At 33.7% G+C, this 20,405-nt stretch overlaps 1 protein-coding gene across 1 annotated transcript in view; it reads left to right on the forward strand.

Annotated features, from left to right (window-relative positions):
* Nucleotides 1–20,405, forward strand: part of PTEN (phosphatase and tensin homolog) — a 107,343-nt gene that overhangs the window by 11,311 nt on the left and 75,627 nt on the right. The window contains exon 2 of the mRNA XM_054435653.2: nucleotides 18,938–19,022. Coding sequence (XP_054291628.1) covers nucleotides 18,938–19,022 — 85 coding nt within the window. The remainder of the gene's footprint in view (nucleotides 1–18,937; nucleotides 19,023–20,405) is intronic.

Here is a 20,405-nt window from a genome sequence, read left to right on the forward strand (position 1 = left end):
TGCTTATTGTACTTAAGAAAATTTCTTTTATTAAAAACATGACTACAGAGAATTTTAAAAATCACCCATTGTCCTACTTCTCTAAAACTTAATGTTTCCATATTAGCTTCCAGTTTTGTTCATATGCATATACTTTAAAACCTAGTTCATGGTGAAATTAAGAGGGTGTTCTTTTTAAAAAACAATTTCCATTGCACTTTGTCGTTGCCTTAATTAAATGGTGAAATCATCAGAAATATTTATTTTCCTATACTTGTACATTTATTAAGCTTGTTTCCATTTTTTTTATTTTCTGATTTTTTAAGTGGATTTAGGATAACCTAAACATTAGAGAAGATTTTCGTGGTTTTGATTCATGAAATCATAATGTTATACAAACCTAACTGAAGTGTTAGAGCCTTGAAGCTTTTTCCCCCTGAATTACATATAGTAACTCTGCTTGTATTTTAATACTGAAAGCATATTTTACTTATTTAAGTGAGACAAAGTAAAATTTAGCTGAATACTTTAGATCTATCAATTTCCTTTTCCTGTTGTAAGAACATTACAGTGTGTTGAAATTAAAGTGGATATAGAAGGTAATTAGAATAAACTGCCACATCATTTTTATAGTAAAGTGGTAATAACACTATTGCTTTCTGTTTTTTTAATCAGAAGTAGTATGGGCCTGTAATGATGTTACTGTTCCCCGAAGCATATTTTGAATGATACGGTTTATATTTGCACAGTTGCCCAGGTAATCAGTGTGATATTAATTGATCAATTTGCTATTTATTTGCATTTTTAATCAGTACTAGTATTTGTGCTTAAAAATTTTGCATATGTTTTATCAGATTTAATTTTTAAGTGTCAGATACTAAAACAAATAATCTTAACTTTATTAAATTATAATTTTTTATCAGTGAGGTGGTATTCATTTATTCATATAGTTAGAACAAAAAATATTTAAAATATTGAGGTAGAAACAAATTAGTCTCTTTTTAATTAAAAGCCAGATTACTTGTTAGAGTAACATTTTCCCAAATGAGGTAAAATTGTTTCCACTGTTAAGGAAATTTTGATCTAGGTGTGGTATATACCTTCTTGTGGGGTGCTAATGAAAACAGGGATGGCAAAAATATTTTGTTTGTGAGTGTATGCATTTATGCTTTTTGACAACCTAAGAAACACTCTTACATCTGAATATCTTTCATGGACTAGCTGTAGGAAATCTATATAAAATAACTTAGTATACTGAAAGTGTGACACAGTTTTACATATCTAGATTGTGGTTGTGATTATATATAATACTATAAAATATGCTAACATGCTGGTTATTAATACTATTTGGATTTTTTTTAATACTGAAAAGGTCACACAGATTGTGATTATTGTGTAGTGTCCAAGAACTAAGGCCTACCATCTGTTACTCAAATGTATGAAAAAGTTAAGATAATTTAGTGATATAAGTGGTTTTGACACCACTGTTTTTGGAATAATCTAATTATGATTTTTATAAAGACTAATATCAAATTTTAAACGTTTGCAAAAATGAAACCTAATAGTTATACTGTTATTTATATTTTTCTATTAAAATACAGATACTGGCTGAGAACTAAAGATTGTGTAATAAACGCCTGGCCTTCAGTCATTTGGTTTTTTTTCCTCGATTGTTTGGATAGTTAACTGGACATCATGTTTTAACTTGAGAAATTAAGTTATACAAGATTTTGATATTTTAAACTAGTTTTCCTAACTGGTTGAGATATATAAGAATTCAGTATTACAGGACTCAATCAGGGAACTGATTTAATAAGAATTTCTTAAAAATTTGTTTAAATATTTTTCAAGTTCTTTGCTTCATCTTCTACAACTTAATTCTTGTCTGTGTGCAAATGAGCTTCCCCATTTAAAATTTTCCTGTTGCATTTTAGGCCACCATAGAAGTTGTTTCTTTAATTTTCACCCACAAGAATTTGGTCTTACCAAATTGTGTAAGTCTTTAAAATTGTGTATTTGGCTTAATATTATAGAATCTGATTGATTTTAATCTACTTTGTTTCATTTACTATGTTGACATTTTCTTGAGAAGTTTGTTATGCCAAATGATTAACATAATAATATTTTAAGTTTAGATATGATTCTGAATTTACATTTTCAAATGCAACTTTGTGTCTGTGGCCTATTTTTTTGTTTGTTTTTTTTTTACAAGAAACATCTTGCCAATTTTTAGATTAATCTGTGAGGAAAGTAGATTGGTTTACTTGACTCAGTTTGTAGACTTTGGTGAGAACTGAATTGTAGGCTATGAAAAAAATACCTTTTGGGCCTTTCTGAATAGACATATATACATAAATTATATCTCTTACATTAAGTGAGGCACATATGTAGGTGAGATTTTTACCTGAATATTAAAAGTTTGAAAGTCATTACCTATTCTGTTTACTTAATAGTATTTAAAGGGTGTGAGAAGTGTTATGTGTTTCTGTCCCTTGTTTTTATTCCTATCCCTCCCATCTAACTATTGGTACTTTTATCTTCCCAGGTATTAAACTTGTATGTTTTAAAAGCTTATTTACTGGTTGAAACGGTTAACTTAGTTTTTTCTTTGAAGTTTCAGCCTAAATATTTTCTTTTTTTATATGTCCTTTAAATATGAAAATTCTACACCTAATCATAATTAGTAATTATACTTTTTCCCCTATTACAATAACTGGTTTCATAATAAAATGGTATCCCTTCAATAACAAGCATTTATAGTAGTTTATTAAAACTAAGGGTGTCATCTATTCAAACCAAGCAATGCAGACTTACTCTTGGCTCTGTTAATATATTTTACAATTGCGTATTATTAAAATTTAAAATACGATTTTGACTAGTATTTTAGTGTATGTTATTCTAGATATTTTGATAATGCACTACTTAAGAATGAATTGTCAAGTATGATTATAAAGTTGATATAATAGTTAAAATAACCTTCAGTGGGAATAGGAATCATTTAATATTGTTAGATATTTATATTATTAGAACAATGTTCTATGATTCTTACTAATATAGTAATGAATGACAGACAATATGTTGGCTTTCGTATTTAAAAATTCACATGCATTTCTAGTTTATGTTTTTCTTCAGACTAAAATTCTGCAGCACTTAGGCAAAGCTATTTTTACCAGTTGGAAAAAAAGTAAGTCATTTCCAACCAATTTCCTGGCTTGCAGTATAGAATAAAGAGACTTGATTTTATTACATTAAAGCCAAATATAAAATGATGCAATCTAGCACACACTTGTTTGGAACTTTTCTCTTTTAAATATTCAAATTAAGAGGACGTCGAAAGGTAAATTTTGATTGTTACTAGCAACTATAAAAGTTTTGCAGTTGGCTTATTGGAAAAAGAAAACCTCCTTGCCGGAGACACATTTGTATTAGAACTTTGTTTTCTGAGTACCTTACCTATAGTAGGTTTCAAATATTGGTGAATTAGTTCATGGTTAGGTCTGCATAATTACTGCATATGGAAAGTCTGGAATCTTATTTTTTCAAAATGCAGCTAATGTTGAGAGAATATGCACTAAATGTTACTAGATCTTTGTTTTTCAAGATACTGATATCCCTTAACATCTTCTGCACTTTACCTGTTTGAATATCTTTTTTGCTGTAAAAATTAGTGGCCTTATGTCTTTCTGCATAATTATAGAGTAGCCAAAACCTGTTTTAGGGTAATCACCTCTGGCAAAATAAACGATAAAGGCATAGCTTTTGTAAGCAGAATGATATTACAGAAGTAACTTATAAATCTAAGAGTATTAAAGACACTCTTAGGAACTTTATGGTAATGTTGGGTCAGCATTACAGTTTTAACTTTTTACAGTTTTTCATATGCTTTTTTTGTGATTTTGCTGTAGAAAATTAACAGTTGGCATTTGGCTTAGTTCAAGTATATAATGCTGTTGACAAGCATGTCTGACACATGTCATTGAACTAATATTTTTGAAAGCTGATATGTAAGTTATATCTGTATTTTGTTTCATTCGTCATTAGTGATCAGTCTTAGATGTTTTTAGCGAGAGCAAAACTGTAGAGGAATGTGTGTCTGTGTGTATTTTAACAGCAGGAGAGTTCTGAAACAGGAAACCAGTCTTATCATATTCGTCCAGAGACCTAGGAAGAAGGTAATTGTTTGGTATACTCGTTAAAACCAGTTAGTTGGGGAGCTTAAATTTTTAGAGGATCACAGATGTAGGCTTGAGCAGTTGTAGATAGATTATTTCTTTTTTTTTTCTTTTTCTTTTCTTTTCTTTTTTTTTGAGATAGAGTCTCGCTCTGTCACCCAGGCTGGAGTGCGGTAGCGCGATCTCAGCTTACTGCAACCTGTGCCTCCCAGGTTCAGGCGTTTCTCCTGTCTCAGCCTCCCGAGTAGCTGGGATTACAGGCGCATGCTGCCATGCCTGGCTAATTTTTTGTATTTTAATAGAGATGGGGTTTCACCGTGTTCCCCAGGCTGGTCTCGAACTCCTGAGCTCAGGCAATCCACCCACCTCGGCCTCCCAAAGTGCTGGGATTACAGGCGTGAGCCACCGTGTCTGGTGATAGATTATTTCATAATTAACACCTGCTGTGAAGAAAAAATGATTAAAATAGTTGAGAAGTCTAGTACACTCTCAGCTAATACACTAAATTATACTTTGGATTTTAGAGTATTGCTGACATTATCAGTGACTTGATACCTTCCTGAGGTTCTAATTTGCTTAACTTTAAATAATTGGGGTTCAGAGCACCTTGATTGTTCCCTTAAAAATTAAATTTTGTAAAACTGTGTGTAATTTTCCTGTATCTGGTTTGGATAGCTTTAAAAATGGTTCTTAAGTTTAATGAGTTCAATTGGGAAAAAAAGTTAGTTCTGTTTTAGATGTGTGTCACTGGAAATTATCTTTCCCTGTTTGTTATATGCACATTATTACAAAGTTGTAATCAATGTTTTCATACTGTTCTCTGGTCTGTTTTTTTCACAAATACACTTTTTATTTGTCACCAGGTACTTATTTTTAAAGCTATAGAGGTAATATTTTTCATCAGGTGAGGGTAACTACCATGGTTTGTTTGCTATACTGTGTTAGGGTTATTTTCATTTTTTTCTTTTATAAACAGTATAGTTGTGAATATGTTTATATAGTTTACTTTTGGTTTATTAGAATATATTGCTAGAGTGGGATTACTGGATTAAAGAGTGTACAGTATTTTAGTTTTTTTTTTTTTTTACAAGTTGCAGATTTGTTTCCAAATGAACGAGTTTGTAGTATTGCTAACAAGGAGAAGAATTACTAGCAAGTCTTGATGTTACTTTTGAAGAGTGTGATGATTCCATTTAGGAAGATATCTGAACTTCTATTTCATAGCAAAAGTATGTGCAAATTTCTTACTCATGACAAATTCATACAATATAAAAACATGAAAGTTGTGAGGTCAGGTTGTTTGGAGAAGTAGAAAACTTCAATAGAGTTTATAGATAGGCAGTCTTCCTTTCTGGTTTGGCACTGACAGCAGATTAACTAGAAAGTGTTAGAAGGAACCTAAAATTTATGCTAAAGTCAATTTAAGTTAATTAATATACCAGAATTCCTTCTTTTACAATTTATTTGTAAAAATACCATATTGAGTTGCCTTGTAATGAGACATTTAAACTAAATTTAAATAACAGAATTCATGCACCATCTAATAACAACCCCTTATTTACGTTATAGAGTCCTTTGCAGTTTTATATATATTTTCATGTATCCCATTTAGTCCTTGAAACAATTAGTGAAGAAGTTACAGCAAGTGGTATTATCATTATTTTACAGAAGAACAAAACAGAAATATATGTGGCCCAGAGATTGAGTGATTTACCTGAGGTTATAGGCTTTAGATTGCATAGCTGGAAGTAGAACCTTGTTCTTCTATATTAAATGACAATATTCATTAAGTACTTAGCACAGGATTTGGTACCTAGTAAATATTTAAATGTTCCTGTGTTATTCCTGACTATTCCTTCTTTATTCTTAAAACCCCATTTTTTGAGCACTCTTAATATTTATAGTTCAAGCTTTGTACCTATGTACCTTTTTCTCTTTAGAAAATAAGATTTTAGGCTGCATTAATTTGATCTGTACAGGAATGATTATATGTTTTATATATTGGGACAAATTGCTCTTTTTTTATATACCTTAAATTCTAGGGTACATGTGCACAACATACAGGTTTGTTACGTATGTATACATATGCCATGTCCCCTCCCCCGACCCCACGACAGGCCCCGGTGTGTGATGTTCCCCACCCTGTGTCCAAGTGTTGTCCCTGTTCAGTTCCCACCTATGAGTGAGAATATGCAGTGTTTGGTTTTCTGTCCTTGGCGATAGTTTGCTCAGAATGATGGTTTCTAGCTTCATCCGTGTCCCTACAAAGGACATGAAGCTCATCCTTTTTTATGGCTGCATAGTATTCCATGGTGTATATGTGCCACATTTTCTTAATCCAGTCTATCATTGATGGACATTTGGGTTGGTTCCAAGTCTTTGCTATTGTGAATAGTGCCGCAGTAAACATACGTGTGCATGTGTCTTTATAGCAGCATGATTTTTAATCCTTTGGGTATATACCCAGTAATGGGATGGCTGGGTCAAACTACAAACTATTTGTAGTTCTAGATCCTTGAGGAATCGCCACACTGTCTTCCACAATGGTTGAACTAGTTTACAGTCCCACCAACAGTGTAAAAGCTGTTCTCCACATCCTCTCCAGCACCTGTTGTTTCCTGACTTTTTAATGATTGCCATTCTAACTGGTGTGAGATGGTATTTCATTGTGGTTTTGATTTGCATTTCTGTGATGGCCAGTGATAATGAGCATTTTTTCATGTGTCTGTTGGCTGCATAAATGTCTTCTTTTGAGTAGTGTCTGTTCATATCCTTTGCCCACTTTTTGATGGGGTTGTTTGATTTTTTCTTGTAAATTTGTTTAAGTTCTTTGTAGATTCTGGATATTAGCCCTTTGTCAGATGGGTAGATTGTAAAAATTTTCTCCCATTCTGTAGGTTGCCTGTGCACTCCCATGGTAGTTTCTTTTGCTGTGCAGAAGCTCTTTAGGACAAATTGTTCTTAAATAATGAACAGTTGGCACTTTTTCAACTGGAAAATTCAAGGAACTGCTCTTTCTGCTTTGTGCTCAATATGAATCTTCAATTTAGAAATGAGAGTCCATCATTAACAATTCAACATAGCTTATTAATAGGAAAAAAAAACCTAGTAAGAAATGTAAAATCTTTGATTAAATGAGAAAGTCATAGAAGTTTATGAGATTTGTATTTAAAGCATGATTTCATTAGAAAAGTTGATAATATGGATTTAACTGTGACATAATTGGAAAATACTTGTTTAAACTTAAAATTTTGAAAAGAAATGTAAATGTGATGTAACTTATGAATCAGTGGCTGAGTTTCTTTTTTGCTCACAAGAACCCTAACTGTGTGTTACTTGAAAGCACTGATGGAAATCAGGGAAAAAGCTCCAGAAGTTCCTAGGAAATAAAATTAAATGATAAAGTCCTGGTATCTGCTAACTTGCCTTCCATTCCTGTTATCTTCTCTTCTTAGTCTGACTTCATTAATTCTTTCACTCTGGCTACTGGTTTAGCTCAGTGTTTTATGAGCCAGGCAGCTTCAGACTTTGGTTTTGATGCTCTTTGTTCATTACCTCTAAAGCTGTATTATCACTTTCTATTTTATCATTAACGTTTCATGTATATGTTATAGTTTCATATTGTTACTGCAACTTTTACTTAGCTATAATTTAAAAAATATCTGATCTGTGGAAATAATTATTCTATGGCAGAAAAGTAGTTATTGCATTTTACTTTGTAAGTTGTTTAAGGATAAGCATACCTATATATTAAGCACTACAAAGAAACTTTTTACAATGGCTTTACTTTTAGCAAACCATCATCATAGTTAAAATAAGATTTAGTGTACATGTCAGGAACACAGTCTTATGAAATAAGATTTAGGGAGCTATTTTTAGTTACTATATCCTACTTGAAAATTGTAGTTAAATTTCTAGCATATACCCTATTAATTTAGATGCAAGTACAGGTTTGAGATAAGGCAGATACATTATTTGGATGTCAACTCAGAAGTTGTTCAAGAAAAGATATTTTGTTTTTTAGATGTAACTTGGAACATATTTCTAGTGTTTCAAGTCATGATTGGATGCCTAGAACAGGCAATAAAAATTTACTTAGCTGGTAAAATAGCCACATTATTTCAAATATAGTTTAGTTATATTATGGATTAAATTGATTTTTGTGGACAGACTTTAGAACTTAATTACTATTAATTACATTTTTTTCTTTGGGACGGTATTTGTTCTTTGGTGAGAAAGGATTCTTGTAACACCTAAATCAAGACTGTCCAAACATGGCATATGCAGTTTACCAGTCAAAACAAACTAATCACTTAAGATCTGTGTATTTTGTTTATTTGAATTATGCCTCAATTAAAACAAATTTAGCATGTTTACACAAAGGTGGGGGGAAACTGTCTAATATATCTGAGATCTGTTGGAGCTGTGGTGACCATCCAACTTAGGCAAGATAGCTAGTACCATGTATGCATTTCTTTTACCTTTCTTATTGTATATACAGTAATCACTGATATTATGAGAAAAAGAACTTTTTAATAATTCAGGAGATATTTTATCGCTAGTATATATTGAGTGCTTATTATGTGCTTTATATACATTGGACTTATTTAATCCTCAACACAACAACCCTATGTAGTTCGTACTAGAATTATTCCCATTTAAAGGTGGGGAAAGTGATGTTTAGAGAGGCTAAGTAACTTGCCCATGGCCAAAGTATTAGAACTGGGATTTGAACACAGGTAGCCTGATTCCTAAGTAAATGACCACTAACATTAAAAAGACAAACATAGAGGTGTTTGTTGCAATGTTAGTCATAATACCTAAAAATTGTGAACTACTTAAATGTCCAATAGTAGTAAAATGGTTCATTAACCATGGTACACCCATCAATATAATGTTATATTGTCATTTAAAATTGTATTCCCAAGTTTCGTATCAGGAAAATATAATAAATTTTTGAAAAATGTAATGGGCTATATTGTATTTATAATACAGTAATCACTATGTAACCAACATTTTTATTTCCATCAAAAATTAGTTATAAAGAAATAGAAATCTAAGAAAGTTTAATAGATATTACCATTGAACACTAGATTTGTATTAGTATCTTTTATATTTATCTCTCTCATTTCCTATATTGGCCATGTTTACTTTTAAAATAGTAAAAGTCATAAGCTCTATTTTAAAAATAAATGTTAGTTTATTAACCCAGGAATAATAGCTAACTATAAATTCATATTTGATAAAATAAAAAGATGACATTCATCATAAGGGATACATACCTATGCTAGCATATGGCATTTTTAAAATCACAAGAGTAATTTGTAATTATCATAGAAATATTAGAAAATACAAATAAGCAAACATACACACTGAAAATTTAGTGTTCCCAAATCTAAAACTCAGAGATACTGTTTTTTTCTTTTGGGATTGTATTTTAGATATGTTCTTAAGTTATAATAAAATAAATACTTAAAAGGCAAATTGATACATTAAGGATTTCAAAGAGTAAAACTTTTTGTTAAGCTCTGATGTTCTTTAGAAAGATTACATTATTCCACAAGTCACTGTCGTTGAAAGAAAAGTAGTTACAGTGGGGTCTTATGGGATAAGGCATTACCATTTGTTCAGTTGAGAGACAGCTGTCACTATGTTTTAAGCATTGTTCATATATTAGCTCATTTAATCCTCATAGCAACCTTATATGAGGTACCTTTATTAGCCCCATTCTACTTAGGAAGCAGGCACAGAAAGAGTATGTATTTTGCCTAAGGTTGCAGAATAAGTGAAGCTGGGGTTCAAGTTCCAGCAAGTTGGTTCTAGAGTGTGTGTTATTAACCATTATGCCATACTGCCTGCAAGTAAATCTCTAGATGTCAGACATACTCATCTTCCTCTGGTTACCTGGTTGTTATAAATCTTTATGCTTAATACTTATGTCATTATATGTAAATTTCATATTAAACACTCCACTTATTCAGAAGAATATCAGGTAAGTGTAGGTTAAGGCTGTTTTCTATCAGAAATCATTTTTTATATATATATATATATATTCCTCAGTTCTTATGTTGTTTTAGTTTTTCTAAAATGTCAAATTTTATAATATATGGAGAAGTATAAATGTATATTAGAAAGATTTTGTTTATTTGTGTAATTTGTGGCATAAGAAATATTTGCCTCAAGATTTGGTGCTTGTTTAGGTAGTTGCTGGTGTTACTTTTGGAAATGTCAGTAAATTTTCATACTGTCTTGGAATTTTTTCAATTTTAACATTTTATTAGTAAATGTAATTACAGGTTAGTAAATCACTTTTATTTGAACCTGTTTCCTTTGAAAGTTTTATATTTTTATTTGGAAATAGAAAAACCTTAATCTCCTCTTGTTGGGCAGTGTGGTGTAAAAAGCTTGGGCTTTGGAGCTTCGTATATAATCTGGGTTCAAATTATAACTTACTAGTCACTAACCTGGGCAAATTACCCAGTGTTTTTGACTCTCAATTTCTTTGTCTATGAAATGTAATACTATTTAGGATTGTTAGGATTAAATGAGAATATATTTGGCATACTGTGTGGTACATGATACTTAACAGGTACTAGTTGTCTATATCTTTCTAACTTATGATGGATGCCGATGTCTTGGGTAAAATCTCAAACTTTATGAGTAAGGAAGGTGAGAATCTGAAGAAAATGAAACCTTAAAAAGATTGAATTCCTAGACTCCATTTAAAGGAATAAATAGGTCATGAACAAGACTTGCTGCTCTGCAAAGTCTTCCATGTTGATCCTGGTCTTTGACTCCTTATCTGTCTGATTAAATTGAATTCGCTGCCATGGCATCCTTAAAGCTGGACCTTACCTTGTCAGTCCTGCCTTCTCCATGTTGCTTTGTGTGTAAGCTTCACTGGACTGTTTGCTTTTTGCTGAATATTTTATGTATTTCCATATGTCTATTTTAGCCTTTGCTTGGAATGTTCTAACTGCTCTTGTTTCTTCCTCTGTTTACTGGTTTCTGACTTAACTCTTAAGGATTATCTAATATATTACCTACTTGGTGAAGCTTTATCTGTGTCCCCACAGAATTAATCCTTCCCTCTTTAACTCTTAAGCTATCTTATTTTTTATCTAATCGGGCCTTTGGCACAATTATAGGTCTGTGTGTCTGTCTTCCCTAATAGAATAGGAAAGCCTTGAGGACAGTAGTCTTTGCTTACTTAGCCTTATATTCTCAGTGCCCGTTGTACAAAACGTTCAATATATGTTTGAATGATTATGTGAATGAAGGAGGGGGCCAGCTGAGTTTACTTTAATGATTATGTAACACCCATTTATGTATAGTTATAGACTTGTCTGAAATGAGTTAAATCCTTTGCAACCTTTGCTGCTATGCTTTGAATGTCTCTTATAAAACTCATGTTGAAATTTAATTGCCACTGTGATGGTATTAAGAGATGGAACTTTTAAGAGGTGATTAGGTAATGGTGTCTCTATCCTTATGAATGGATTAATGCTGTTTGCATGGTAGTGGATGAGTTATCTTGGGAGTTTGGCCTCCTCTGTCTCACATGCTTCCTTACCTTCTGCCATGTGGTAACTCAACACAAAGATCCTTGCCAGATGCTGAGGCCATGCTCTTGGACTTCCCAATCTCCAGAACCGTGAGCCAAATACATTTCTGTTCATTGTAAACTACCTGTTTTGTGGTATTCTAGTAAAGCAACATAAAATTTACTAAGAAAACTGGTACCAAGAGTGTGATTGTTGCCATAACAAATACCTGAAAATGTGCAAATGGCTTGGGTTCTGGCTAGAGAAGGATGGAAGAGTTTGGATAAACAGGCTAGAAAAAGCCTGTATTGCTGCGAATAGAGCATTAAGGACAATTCTGATTAGGATTCAGAAGAAGAGAGCTGTAGGGAAAATCTGGAACTTCTTAGAGATTATTTAAGTTGTCATCAGTTGGTAGAACTATAAGTGGTAAAGGTCATTCTGATGATATCTCAGAAATGAAGAACAAGGTACTGGACACTGGAGTAAAGGTCATCCTTGTTAAATAGTTGCAAAGACCTTGGCGAAATTGTATTCATATCCTAAGACTTTATGGAATGCAGAATTTAAGAGTGATGAACTAGGATATGCTGCAGAAGAAATAACTAAGCAGCAGAGCATTTAGGCTACTGGATGGCTACTTTTAACCACTTAAACTAAGCTGGGGGAAGGGAATGACTTGAAGACAGAATTTATAATTAAAAGAGAGGCAGAATGGAAATACTTGGAAAATTTGCAGCCTGGCCACAGTAAAGAATGCAAAAGGTATGTTTAGGAGAGCAAACCAAGGGTGTGGTCCAGGAACCATTTGCTAAAGAGATTAATATTCCTAGAAGAGACCCAGGGGCTATTTATCAAGACAGTGGAAAAAGACCCCAAAGGCATTTTGGAGATCTTTGAGGCTGCCTGCCCCATCACAGGCCCAGAGCTGTAGGAGGGCAGAATGGTTTGTGGCTCAGGTGGTCCTTCACAAGCTTGCTGCCCAGGGCTACCTCAGCTCCCCATATTTCAACCCAGTGGGCCTTGGCTGTCCTAGGTCTGGTTCAAAGGGGCCCAGGTGTGGCTTAGGCTACTGCTGAGTACTCAAATGGTAAACCTTGGCAGCGTCTATATGGTGCTAATTACACAGAATGAAAAAGCTATGGGAGACATGGCTACCACCACCAGGATTTCAAAGGATGATGGGGATAGTCTGGGAGAGACTTGCCACAGGCTTGGAGCCTCTGAATAGTGGAAATGTGGGTTGGAGTCACTACAGAGAGTCCCTATTAGGGTACTGCATAATGGAGCCATGGCAGCAGGCCCACCACCAAAGCTTCAGAACTGTAGAGCTACAAGTATGCAGTGCCAGCCTGGGAGAACTTTAGGCTTGAGACTCTAACCTGTGAAAGCTGCATGGGCTCAGTCCAGCAAAGCCATGGAGGTACGGCTTCCCAGCGTCTGTTGGGATGAAACGAATGTATTTTGTAGGTGAGAAGGACATGAGTTTTGAGGCCCAGGGGCAGAATGCTATGGTTTGGATGTTTCCTTCAAAACTCATGTTGAAACTTCATTGCCATGTGGCATTATTAAGAGGTGGAACCTTTCAGAAGTGATTACATTATAAGGGCTTTGCCTTCATTAATGGATTAATGCCATTATTGCAGGTGTGGGTTAGTTAGCTTGGAGTTTGGCCCCCTTTTTCTCTATCATGTGCTCATGCCCTCTCTTGCCATGTGATGCCTTCTACCATGTTATGATGCATCCAGAAGACTCACCACATGCAGCCCCTTGATCTTAGACTTCCCAGCTTCTAGAACTGTGAGTGAAATAAACTTCTTTTCTTTATAAATTACCCCGTCTGTGGTATTGTATAGCAGCAGAAAATAGACATCAGCCTGAAGTTCTCCCAGGCTGGCATTAAATACTAATTATTAATTAGTATTTATAGTGCAAGGATAAATTGAAGTTTAGCCCTGGTTAGAATGACCACATTTCAAGGGAGGGGCTTTGTACTTCTGTGCATATCTGTAAGGATAAAAATCTTAATACTATTCTCACTGAAATTAATGGTTTAGGTTAGGTAAGGTTGTTAGTGCTAATAATTATTTCTTTTAATAAAATATTCTTAGTTGCATTGTTCAAAAAACATAGATGATTTAAATTTATATTTTTTGACCAAAATATATTTATAATTTAGAGTAGGAATTCCAGAGTATTGGTAGCTGTAACCACTTTGGGTTCCCTGCCATTGCTTCTGGTGCCTCATTTTTTCTGACGTCTTCCATTTTCTTACATTTGTCTTCTAAGGTGGAGTTAACATTACTCAGTTAAGATTATTTCACTTTAGGCCTCTGCTGTCTTCTGCTTTTTTTTTTTTTTTTAAATGAATGGATATAATATCCCAGTACATTTTAATAATTGAACAACAGCTACATTTTTAAGTGAGGCTGCTTGCTTCTTATTTTTAAAATTTATTTTTCTTAGTTTTTTAAAAAAATGTCAGATTGGCTAAGAGTTGGGGCAGCTTTCTTATGTGAGAATAGTAGATGACAGCAAATATTTGTGATGTTAAAATGATAATCCTAATAGTTTTCTTTTAGAATCTTTATAATAAAAACCCTTTGAGGCTGAGGGTGAATTTGTATGTTCCTAAAGAGACAAAAAATGTTTTTGGGGCATAGTAATTTAAATCTTAGATGCTTTTATTAGTATAATTTTTGGTAGAAATTTGACATTAAAAAATGCATACAGAGCTTTTTCTAAGTCATACAGGGCAAGACAGCATTTTGTCATGGCAATTAGTAAATAGATAATTATAAAACATCTAATTTTAAACATTTGTTACAGAAACGATACAGGTACATTGTGGCAAAAATACAAAACAAGCAAATATGAGAAAAAATATACATGCCACCACCTACATATTACTTTTAGTACTTTATAATCTTTTGTCTATATATGTCTATATGGATATATATGTATTCTTTTTATCCAAATGGTATTACATTGTACATTCTGTTTTGAAACCTGCCTTTTTTAGTCATTTACATCTACTTTTCCATTTCAGTAACTTTTCATCTTATATAATGCCCAGATCACATTAAAGTGTTTCCAATTAGCTCAAAAATGTCCTTTACGGCTGGTTTGGCTAAAACAGTATCCAGGCCAGCATTGCACCTATGAAATTGGCTATTAGGAACCTTATATCTTTAAAAATCAAGGGCAGCAACCCATCCTCCCACTTCCCCCACCTCCCACCCCCCCCCCACCTTTTTTTTTTTCTTAAAGATACTGGCTTGTTGAAGAGAGAATGGGTCATGTCTTACAGACTTTCTGAATTTGTCCAGTTTACTGTCTCATAGTGTCATTTAGCTTGTTTTATCCTATGTATTTCCTACAAATTAAAATTTGTATCTGAATCCTTGGTGGATTTGAGTTGAAGATCCTTAACTATCATAGATGATGCTGTGTCCTTTATATTGCATGTCAGAAGTTACATGATCTTTACTTGATTCATGATGAGGAGATGGCCACTGAAATTGGACAATGACAGTCTTTTCAGCCCATTGTTCAATTATATTCATCTCTTTACATTAGAAAGTATTTTGGGTAGTAGTATTTTGGTGCTGTAAGAAAGTTCATTTTCTCATCAACCACTCACCTATTGGTTTAACACCATTTGTTGATCTTTGAATATATCAGTAATTTCATTAGGGTTTGCAAAATAAGGCTTTAAATTCTATTCTTTTACATTATTAATTGATGTTTTTTGGTAAGATAGAACTTGTGAAATGGGACTATTTGGTTGTCTTTAAATACAGTCTCTATAGGAAAGACAAAATAAATACTTAAATCTCACTCTTTACCATTTTTCAAAGTGAAGAACTATTCCATTAACCACCTCAAAAGATGATAAATAAGCAGGGTATTTTTAGTTGTTTTAACTTTTTTTTTTTTTTTTGAGGTGGGGTCTTACTCTGTTGCCCAGGCTGGCATGCTGTGGTGCAATCATGGTACACCGAAGCCTCAATCTCCCTGGGCTCAGGTGATCCTCCCGCCTCAGCCTGGGACTAAAGGTGTACACCACCATGGCCAGCCAATTTTTTTGTATTTTTTGTAGAGATGGGGTTTTGCCGTATTGCCCAGCCTGGTCTCAAACTCCTGGGCTGAAGGAATCCACCCACCTCAGCCTCCCAAAGTGCTAGGATTACAGACGTGACCAACAATATCCGGCCTTTTTTCTTTTGAGTGTCTTTATAGACTCAAGAACTTTATTTAATTCAGGGTGTTACTACCATTTAAATGTTTTCTTTGATGCTCAGATTATCACAGCTAGTCATTTGGACCTTTATACCACCTCCTATGTCCATTTGATATGGGCCATTAATCTCTATAAGCCTTCCTTCTTCTCTTGGAATGAAAAGGTATCCCAGGCTTACCTGTACCTTCCCTACTCTAAACCTGGCATTAAGTCTTTTTCCAAGGAGTTTGGTACCTTTTAGTTTATTATGATATTAGAGATGAAAATCTGTGTTCTAGGAATGTTTATTACTGCTAGAGTGATGTTTCTTTTAGGCCATTTCAGAGAAAAGACCTAGAAAACAGATTTTTACAAACATGAATTCGTACTGATATTTTTAGTTTTTTACATGGTTTCTTGATTTTACAATATTTTATCTCTTTTTGCTTATACTTAGAATTATGAACCTTAAAGTCATTAGCATAACTTCTTTGCTTATTTCTACAACATAAAGAAAATAGTCCTGGTGCGGTGGCTCACGCTGTAATCCCAGCACTTTGGAGGTTGAGGCAGGTGGATTGCTTGAGCTCAGGAGTTCAAGACCAACCTGGGCAACATGATGAAACCTTGTCTTTACAAAAAATTAGCTGGGCATGGTGGCATGTGCCTGTATTCCCAGCTACTCAGGAGGCTGAAGTGAGAGGATCACCTGAGCCCAGGAGGTCAAGGCTCTAGTGAGCCATGATCATGCCACCACACTCTAGCCTGGGTGACAAAGTGAGACCCTGTTTCGGGGCGGCGGGGGGGGGAAGATAAAATAGTTTGAGGAGGCTGGATGTAGTGGCTCATGCATGTAATCCTGGCACTTTGGGAGGTCAAGGTGGGAGGATGGCTTGAGCCCAGGAGTTTGAGACCAGCCTGTGCCACGTCATGAGACCTGGTCTCTATTTAAAAAAAAAAAAAAGAAAATAGTTTGAGGATATTAATAATGATATTACTAGAATCAGTAAAACTACCAAAAGAAGTTTAAAGTTTCTTCCTAGTATTTTTTTGTTCTTAGAATACTTCCTACCAAGAAGTGCAGTAAAAGTGCAGTGTCCAAATAGCCCTTGTAACAAAACCTTTCTCTTTCTCCTGGGTGCCAGTTTGACATTTAATCAGTTTTGTTTCTAGCAGTGTTCAGTTTATGAGATTATAAGTCTTTTTTTTCTTTATATTATTCTAAGATCAAAAATATATAAAGATATACACAGGAGTCCTGCTGCTACCTGTTCTTGCTGTGCTTTTCCCCTTTTCTTCCCTTTCTCTGTGAAGCAACCATTTTTATTACTTTCTCGTTTATCACTCATGCATGCGTATGTGTATTGAGGATGTTGACATTCAAGCAAATATATGTATTAACATTCTTTTTGTCATCCCTATACGAAAGATATACCCAGCATACTCTATTGGGTGGGTTTTTTTCCTTAAAATATTCAGGAGATCTCTCCAGTTAGCACATAGTTATCTTATAGATAGAACATATACATATAACCATTTCTTAAACTATATTATTAAAATAATAGCTTTCAGTAACTTGATAATTATTTTTGGATTGAAAATACTACTGAAATCAACTCAATCATATGAAAGCTGCAGAAAGAAAAAGACCTAGAAAAGGGCATTGGATTAGGTCAACTTTGAATTTTATTTGGAAGATAAATGAGTCCAGAAGTGAGTGGGCAGAGATTATTGGAGTTGGTCTTGAAAGGAGGCGTTAGGCAGATTGTCTGGGCTGGCGTGAAAGGTCTGTCAGAAAATCATGAGATTAGGTTGATGTACCTCAAAAAATGAGAGCTGGTATGATGAGTGGGTAAGAATCATAAAAGTGTAGAGTGTTGATGATTTTTATAGTTTATAAATGGTTCTTGAGTGTAGAGGTTTGTTTTTATGCTAGCTATAGTCTGTAACATAATTGACTATAATGGGCATGCTAAGTATCCATGACAGTTGACCCTTGAACAACACAGAGGGTAGGGGCGCCTACCCCTGTGCAGTTGAAAATTCACATGTAACTTTTGACTCCCCCAAAACTTAACTATTAATATTTAGCCTATAGTTGACTAGAAGTCTTACTGATAACATAATGTTCATTAATACATATTTTATATATGTGTTAGATAGCATATTTGTATAATAAAGTAAGCTGCAGAAAAAATATTAAAATCATAAAGAGAAAATATACTTACTATTCATTAAGTGGAAGTGGATCCTCATAAAGGTCTTCATCCTTATTGCCTTCACTTTGAGTAGGCCAAGGAGTAGGAGAGAGAGGAAAGGTCAGACTTGCTGTCTCATGGGTGGCAGAGGTAGAAGAAGGTCCACATACAAGTGGTCCCACACAGCTCAAACCGGTTTTGTTCATTGGCCAACTGTAGTTTGATTGAAAGTAAGAATAATAAATGAAGTTTCTACCTCAGTTCAGTATTACCAAGTCATAGATAGCAAGGGCTGGAAGAAACCTTAGTAGTAATCTCTTTGAGTCTAATTATCATGTAGAATAGGAAATTGCGGTCTAGAAAGGTTAAGTGACTTGTCCAAATTACACAACTAGTTAGAGACATAGCCAGCTCTTAAATCTGACTTCCAGATTTTCACTGTGTCTTCTTTTTTCTACAACGTGTTGCCTTTTTTAGCCATGAAAAATTAGAAGTTGAACTCTTGTCTTTTCAGGCAGGTGCCAATTTTGGGGTTTTGTTTTGATTTTTGGTTTTTGACATAAAGTGCTTTAGTTCTGTGATTTATAAACCACGAGTTTCTGTTTTTCTCATATACCTGAATACTGTCAATATGGAAGTTACCTTTTATCTTTACCAGTATTACACATAAATGGTTATACATAAATATACTGACCACCTTTTATTACTCCAGCTATAGTGGGGAAAGCTTTCTTTTCATAACTAGCTAATGTTTTAAAATGTATGCTTTTAGTTTGATTGCTGCATATTTCAGATATTTCTTTCCTTAACTAAAGTACTCAGATATTTATCCAAACATTATTGCTATGGGATTTCCTGCAGAAAGACTTGAAGGCGTATACAGGAACAATATTGATGATGTAGTAAGGTAAGAATGCTTTGATTTTCTATTTCAAATATTGATGTTTATATTCATGTTGTATTTTCATTTGGAAAAGATTTCCAAACCACAGAAAAAGATACTTTGTGATGTAAACTTTATTATTGTAGTGCTCTATGATCATTTTTTGGCTCACCGTACCTAATGGACTTCAGGGGTATACAGTTCATTTGATAAGAACTGACCTTATACATAATCAGGTACTTATCTGGTATCATTTCCTGGACTCCATAAAATGCCTGTCACCAGGTTTAATGCCTGGATTCCATTACAGTGTGATTTTTGTCTTATTTCATAATTGGAGATTAGGCTTAAAATCCTAGAGTGGATTTATTCAGTTAAATTTATTCACACTAAGATGTAGATAACTAATACTGTATATTTTTATGTAGACCAAATTTTAAGGTACCACTGTGCATATGTATACCAAGTACCTGAAGAAGTATTTGGTTGGTACAAGAGATACAGAAAGGAATCGCTGGGTGTACCAAGGCTAATCAGTTTTATAATTTTGCATAATTTTCTAACTGCGATTATCATTTAGTTTAGAACAGTTTATTTCTCAAGGCCCATGTAAATATTATTTTTAAAATATACAGTCTTAAGAATTCGTGGCATATTTTATGAAAGGACTTTGGAATTCATGTCTGATGTGCAAATAGTCTTAACATATTTTCTAATTTCAGAGCAAAAATATATATGTATGAATAAATTAACTGTAAATTGTCAGTAGGAACCTTAAGAATTCGTGGTGTATTTTATGAAAGGAATTCACATCTGATGTGCAAATAGTCTTAACATATTTTCTAATTTCAGAGCAAAAATATGTGTATTAATAAATCAACTGTAAATTGTCAGTAAGAACCTTAATGGCTTTAAAAGTTAAAATTTCAGGCCAAGCATTGTGGTGTGCTCCTGTAGTCCCAGCTACCTGGGAGGCTGAGGTGGGAGGATCACTTGGCTTGAACCCCCAGGTAGAGGGTAGAGGCCAGTCTGGGTAACACAGCGAGAACTCATCTCTAAAAAAAAAACGTGAAAGTTCTGGATTATTTCCTTTACACTCTTTTATTAGTATCTTTCCTGGAGACTTTCAATTTAAATACTTGGTGGTTATGACAATTAGATGTTAAAATGGATGGGAAAGTACTTTGTAACTTATAAAGCATTATGCAGATGTAGACTCCTTTTATAATAGTTGTGTAAGTATATAAGACAACCTACATTCTTTATGAGCTAGCCATAAGTTTTAGCAACTTGCTTTGAACCACAGTAGATTTACAATTTTTTGTAGTATTGTGTTCATTTAGAATTTTGTAATATTTATATTCAAAATCAAATTTTTGTACCTACAAAAACTACAAAAATCCCCCT

Source organism: Pongo pygmaeus, chromosome 8 (assembly GCF_028885625.2).
Source record: "Pongo pygmaeus isolate AG05252 chromosome 8, NHGRI_mPonPyg2-v2.0_pri, whole genome shotgun sequence".
Taxonomy (NCBI): Eukaryota; Metazoa; Chordata; class Mammalia; order Primates; family Hominidae; genus Pongo; species Pongo pygmaeus.